Raw genomic sequence first — 6,818 nt, forward strand, 5'->3', positions numbered from 1 at the left:
ATTCCCAGCACTTCCAGGCCATCAAATAAACCTACACTACTCAGCATTGATTATCAGGGTGCCCTAAACATTCTTCACATGTTTTCTTAAATGTGTGACAGAGTAAACCTGAGTGCACCATCTAACGAAAAAAGTCGTCAAATATGTAGGTAATGGTCATATGTACCCATCCAATCAACTGGACACTCAAAAATTTGATCAAAAACGGCAGCAAGGGGTCCATATTTACTCCGTCACATGTTTATAGTGTGACAATGTAACCATTTCCGTGCCGGCCGTATTTAAGCGATATCTTATCACCTGATTAAGATATGGTTAAGTGACAAAGTTAGCCTAGAGGATGAAACGATTATCCTAACCATCAAGGGTTTGTGTAATTTCATAGTGTGACAAAGTCGACTACACTGTGCCTTTTAATAGGGTCACTTATATTTACCAATATCCTCAAACTCAAATGAACGTGTCCATATCGGTAGTCCCAACAATTAAAGTAACAAGATCGAAAAAATGTACTCGAACAGAATCTTAACAACTAAGAAATGAGCTCATTGTAACGTAGCAACTTGAGTAGAAAATCTTACACTTGCACAATGCAAAGCAGCCTGATCGTTTGACTGGCAGAATGGCTGGCATTCTTAGTGTAATTTCATCTTATGATAATACCGTCATACCCGCATATTATTATATACGAAGATAATATATGGTGTAAGTAAACTTCAAAGTATTATTGGAAAGAATGGTGATTACTCGTGGTGCTGCTACGAATCCAAAAATTAATAATTGTGGATCACAAATATTGACTTGGAAGGGTTGGAAAATAGATACAAATTTGTAAAAGATATTGATACGAAGTTTTGATGGTATCGAAAAATGAAATTGAATTTTCATATAAACTTGTATTAACATTGAAATGGGAGAAACAATAGCTCAGTTTCTGATTTTTAAATGAAAGAAACAGAAATAATATCTCTAAAAATTTTAACATAAAAATCATGAGACCTTCGGAAACAACACGTATATATCCAAGCAGATACTTGAAAAGCACAAATAAGCTAATAACTTTATTAATTTTATTAAATAAATATTATCATTAAATAAACTAATAACTTCATCAATTAATCTTAAACCTATTCATTTTTCATTGCATTTAAAAAGTTCTTTTTTGATTCATGATTCACACTGTTTTGACCTTGCGCCGACTGCTGTTGTTGAAGACGATGTTGGAGATACCTGAATCAATCAGTGCTAATTATAAATGATGAATATGTCAATTATAACTAATAAAATATATCAGTGATAATTATATTATTAGATACGTCATTAATAAAGCACTGTTACCAAGTAAGTTAACACTTAGCCAATAGCCATTAGCCATGAACACTAAATATTAAAGGTTAACAAATACAAAAACGAGGAATCTATTTAGTGAAAGTGGGGGTTTATTTTCAACGAAATAGATTTATTCACTAAAAATCCTCAAAGGAGAAGAAGCCTCACCTGTTTTTACACCATCGTAAGATTCCAGTAACCACGTACAATACAAGCAACGTCGATACCAGAACAAATATCTTAACGTCTATTAGATAATACTGAAATAAGGTTGTATTTTTTAAGAGATTGGATTATTCAAACTGAAAATGCATACTAATAAGGAAAAAACACCTAAGAGTATTTTCTGTTTTCACTTCGATGAGGTTATGGGCACAAAATCGGATCTTGCTCCCATATAACCCTCCCCTTTCAACCCCAACCTTTTTTCCTCGTTTTTTGTGGCCCGACCTGAACTAACCTGGAACCAGTACAGATGCATAGAGTGAGACTTGAGGTAAGAACAGCCCCTGTTCCTAATACTGTAGTGTATCCAGAAGATAGTAGTATCCAGTGGGGACGATAGAGTGTCCCTCATCTGGTTGGAGAGTTGCTGGATGTTGTTTTTAAACTTGGGGTTTGTTATCACCTGGAAATGAAAAGGGCTGGTTACAGTAACATTAGGTTTAATTCTGCTTCCAAATGTAAAAATAATAGATAACTGGAAATTGCTCAACGTTAGTTGAAGATAGTTGACTATGTACTTCAATTCAAGTCTGACAGAGTGTATAATTAATATTTCAAATCATTACCTCCATTATCCCATTGATGAGCATTTCCTCGGAGAAGGCGTCAATAAGGAACTTTATTCCTATCTTTTTCTCTTGAATGTAATCAGCGTTTGCAAACTGAAGCCAACGTATTTATAGTGTATACCATAACATATATATAGAAGCAGTAAATTAAATGTAGAAGCAGTAAATTAAATGTAGAAGCAGTAAATTCAATTTCATTGCATTGATCAACAAGAATTTTAGAATTCATCTTGGAATAATTCCTATTTCATCAACAGCAGTAATTTTCATTTCAATATCACGAACCGACTTCGGGAAAGAAAGATTAATAACTAATGACTTTAAAAATATTTAAAATATCCACCTGAAGAGGGTTGAAGAGTGGGAAGGCGATGCACGGTACAGCGTGATAGATCGTCTCTTGTCGTGAAAAGTGTCCTGCGTGCGTTATGAACAACACCACTTTCGGGTGGGCGAGTACACTTTGCTGGTCAATGTATTTGACTGGCATCACATTTTTTGTGAGCTCGATAACACTGAGGTCATCAAATACCCATATCACGCGCTGCCTCACCTGTGCAGATGGTAAGAATAAGAACAGTTACAGTTAAAGTTGAACCTGTAATCTACACAGTAGATCTATTGAAATAGATGGTCCGCTTATCCAAAATAAAACTTTGTGTCACGTGTGTGTGTCATTTAATAACACAAACACACGAGCTAAATGAGGTATGGAACTACTCTCACCCTCCCAAAGACATTAACCAATTTCATCAGACTCGCAAACGAGAGTTTGGAAGGTTTCAGGACAGTTCCAAAAGACACGAATATAACACCGTGAGGGGCTTCGTCTATGAACTTCAGGATATCCTCTGGTAATGCCTCCGGACTCCCATCTCTACACTGGATGCCTGGATTGAGGGTAGCTGTTATGTCATATGGTGGTGTTAACTTACTGATGGAAGGTGTCTCAAATCTGAAAATTTGGGTAACGGAAACTTACGAAACAGTCCCTATTCCCTAAGCAGGCAAAAATGTTACGTTACCAGTAGTTCCAAATGTATAATGTATAATGTATATGTATCAAGTTTTACAAACCTCCGATGGGCACGACACTGCTAAAAGTAGGTAGCGACAGATCAATACCGAGATTAGCGTCCTGCATAATCAGGGAAGCTCGCTGATAGCTGTCCAGTAATGAGATGTGGGAGGGGATGGTTTGGTACGCTATACTGTTCACACTTCGGTAATACCTAAATTTTTTTTTGGAAATTTATTTTTCAAAATATACATCATAGTACCTAAAAGGGTGGGTATTTGTGATTGGGAAATTTACTCCTTCATACAAATATGTATCATTTTTTACAATCCACACATTATTTTCAACTCATCCTGTAGAAGCTCAGCTGTGTCACTGTCGCAATCAAAATCTACATAAACTACGATACGGGGTGTTATTTTCAGCGACCAGATACCAATTTTATTTGACAACACCTAAGGGGTCGTTCACATATTACGTAGTCACTGAGGGAGCATTTCCAAATGATGACGCTAGTGAGATTTTAACACAATAGCTATGTGTAAAACTTATTATGGAGAGGGTACAAATCGGCCAAAAAGTGATTACGTAATATGTGAACGACCCCTTAACAGAGCAGGATGCTGGCGTACAGTTAACCGATTTTTACGTTAACAATTGTGCCACTTACCACCAGTGCATCTTGTGAAGAAGCTTCCTGTAGTTGAAAAGCGCTTTCATCCGCTTAGTGAAGGAGAGTTTGTCATTTAGTGACCACTGGTCAGGGCTGTAATTAATTGTTTGTGATTAGTTAATTAATATAATTAGTAAATTGATTAATATAATTAGTTAATTCACCGTAAGTGATGTTTACCTTTTATCACTATTAGTTATCTCTCGCATTATTTCAATTATATTTATAGACTGTAATAGTCAACTACTTCAGTCTTCATTGATAAGTTAACGGGTGATACTCGTAAAATATTTGTTCCTCGTCGACCGTCGACGAGTCAAACTCGGCGCGCGTCACTGAATTGATAAGTGAACGTCACGTGATATTATTAGTAGTGAGTGTTTCACCTGAAAGATGGCTGCTCCGGAACCCCCAGCGAGTACTTGATATAGGACGGGACCCTGTTAGTTGTACTCAGTATAATAAAGTTAGCCTCAGTGGCTATCAGGACCGGGAGGACGCATTCGTTAAATTCAGCATTAACTATCACTACATCGTACTCTGTGTGCTGTACGGAGAGGAGCCGGGAAATCTCTGGTTCTGCGTAGAACTGAATGGTTAATTAGTTAATTAATAGGTTAATTAAGTTAATGGGTTGGTTAATTAAGTTAATGGGTTTGGTTAAGTTAAGCTAAGTAAGTTTACAACACTTATGTTGTATGCTTTTATTAGTCTTATTATGCTGTTTAATGAGTTCCTTATTTTCATTTAATGGACGCTATTAGAATAGACTTAGTGACCTATATACTATGTGAATTAGGAATTCAGTTAAGTTAGATATTTACTCAGCTAGGATCATTCAAATCTAGAATACGTATCAAGCACTCAAACAGAGAAACTTGCTTGAATAATGAATTTGAGTTTGAGAGGCGAGTATATAGACAAAAAAGTTTTATTTTTTAATTCACTTCACTTCATAACTATTACCTACCCAAACTAAACACACCGCCTCATCTTCACTGATCACTCATTCACTCATTCACTCAACTCAATAATTCCCTCACTGACTCACTAACCTGACCGCATGTAGCTACAGCGTAATTCATCACATCGTAGAAGTTTTCAGTTTCTGCACCAGTTAAACCCGTTTGTTGAACTTTCGCCAAGTTTTCTGAGGACGAATAATTTTTAACCATCAAAAAATGGAACAGCATTAAACATGATTTATCATTTGAGACAAAATCCTGTTTACCTATGGAAATACAACCTAAATTTAACTACCTTATCTAACATTATTTGACCGGACATAATTATGAACGGACATAATTATAAACGGACATTAAAATGAACACTCAAAGGCATTCAAAACCATCAAAAATTCAAATTTGTTCATCTTTTTTTTAAACGTTTTTAAAATTTTAGCAGATAATTTGTAAATTAAATTTTCATACAATGAGCAAGAAAGGCAGTCGTTAAGCAGTAAAAAATGTCAAAATATCTGTAGATCAGTGTCTATGATTATGAAAATTGTGTAAAACAACAGATACGAAATATGATTTGATGATCATATCACAGGTCATCTTCCTCAAATGGGTTATCATGCATTAAATATTCCATGCTTAAAGCATCATATCAGTAATACCTGCTTTTTGAAAACAATTTTTTATTCGACCACTTCGGTCCTGCATTTCAGTGTAAACTTTTACAAGATGTGGAGGTAAATGATAACTCCGAAGAAGTGAACGAGGAAGCCGAAGATCAAGAAAGTGATCATGCCATAATGTGATACTTAGAATTTTTAAATTGTATAATAACTCGTTTTTCATTTGTCATTGATCCAATGATATAGTTTAGTTCGAATCCGATGATAGAAATTACAATTGACTGAAATTAAAAAGTTGTCATATCCTAAACATGAGTTCGCGGTGGAATAATTTTGGAAAAAAATCTCAACGGACTTTAACTTGGACGGACCTTTAACGGACGGACTTTATTTGAACGGACATCAAGATAAACGCTAGGACCTCCAGCGTTCAACTAATGTCCGTTCAAATAAGGTCCGATAAGGTAGACTATTCAACTCACTGATTGTGATTAATAAATAAATTACCAAGAGAAATGAAGTTAGTTTGAATAGGGAAGCCTAGTAAGCTGAAATCTTCGTAAGAAATTGGAGCCATCACAGTGACGTTATCTTCATTGTCGATCAGTCCTTTTGCCATTACTGTTTGTATCTGTTGAGAAGAAATAAAAGATTAAATTTAAATCTAATAAGAAAATAAGTTTATCCGTATCGTACGATGGTGGTGCCTGCGGATGAAGATCAAAGAAAAATAAACAGGCACTGGTGACAAGTTCATGCTTTAGATCATCAATAAAATTAATTATAATTTGCATTAATTATAAATTAATTACAATGTGCATTAATGTTTGAACATACCCTGACATCTTGTCGGTAGAGAACTGATGATAAGAACAACACGTGAGCCCCATTCCCGGAGTCTAACAGAAGGCAAACCGACAACACCAGCTGAATGAAATTCTTCCCAAGCATCGCAAAGTCACTTTCTCTTTCACACTTTCTCTTTCTCTTTCACTATTCACGCTAGTTTAGTCCCAGGTGGTGGTAGAACTATCGAGGGTTTGATCCACGTCGTGTTTCCCGTAAATGCCCACTCTAGCTTATGCATAGAGCGAGGTTTTGGGCGGATCAGAGAATAGGATGGTGTGTAATAATATCAGTCACATACTTTGGAGTGGTCCTATTTGAGAAATTGTGTTATAACATTGTAGGTTTATAACCTACCAGGACGCGCGCCGAGTTGGACTCGTCGACGGTTCCTAATATTTGGAACAAATATTTTACGAGTATCACCCGTTAAGTTATAACATAGATTTCACAGAATGAATTAAAAGACAAAAACAATTTTTGGCATTTCACTTAAGAAAATACAAAGATACTCTTAATACTAATTACTACTCAGTTATTATAATTTGTACGGTCTCTGCTCATGGTGCACACAAA

The 6,818-nt window shown here is 35.6% G+C and overlaps 1 protein-coding gene across 1 annotated transcript; it reads right to left on the minus strand.

Annotated features, from left to right (window-relative positions):
• Positions 1 to 1,035: 1,035 nt before the first annotated feature.
• LOC134824312 (UDP-glycosyltransferase UGT4-like) lies at positions 1,036 to 6,557 on the minus strand. Its single transcript, XM_063836137.1, has 12 exons — positions 6,234 to 6,557; positions 5,904 to 6,027; positions 4,870 to 4,964; positions 4,201 to 4,403; positions 3,812 to 3,907; positions 3,201 to 3,355; positions 2,850 to 3,013; positions 2,467 to 2,676; positions 2,121 to 2,216; positions 1,790 to 1,957; positions 1,498 to 1,589; positions 1,036 to 1,230 (listed from the first exon to the last, which is right to left on the minus strand). The coding sequence occupies exons 1-12, from the start codon at positions 6,345 to 6,347 to the stop codon at positions 1,128 to 1,130; spliced, it is 1,620 nt and encodes a 539-aa protein (XP_063692207.1). The 5' UTR covers positions 6,348 to 6,557; the 3' UTR covers positions 1,036 to 1,127.
• Positions 6,558 to 6,818: the final 261 nt, after the last annotated feature.

Source organism: Bolinopsis microptera, chromosome 12 (assembly GCF_026151205.1).
Source record: "Bolinopsis microptera isolate Bmic1 chromosome 12, MBARI_Bmic_1.0, whole genome shotgun sequence".
Taxonomy (NCBI): Eukaryota; Metazoa; Ctenophora; class Tentaculata; order Lobata; family Bolinopsidae; genus Bolinopsis; species Bolinopsis microptera.

Coding starts and splice junctions, on each gene's coding strand:
- LOC134824312 (XM_063836137.1), bottom strand. CDS start 6,347: ATGCTTGGGAAGAATTTCATTCAGCTGGTGTTGTCGGTTTGCCTTCTG. Junction 3,014..3,200: donor CAGTGTCGTGCCCATCGGAG/GTTTGTAAAACT, acceptor CCCTCAATCCAG/GCATCCAGTGTAGAGATGGG. Junction 2,217..2,466: donor CACTCTTCAACCCTCTTCAG/GTGGATATTTTA, acceptor CGTTGGCTTCAG/TTTGCAAACGCTGATTACAT.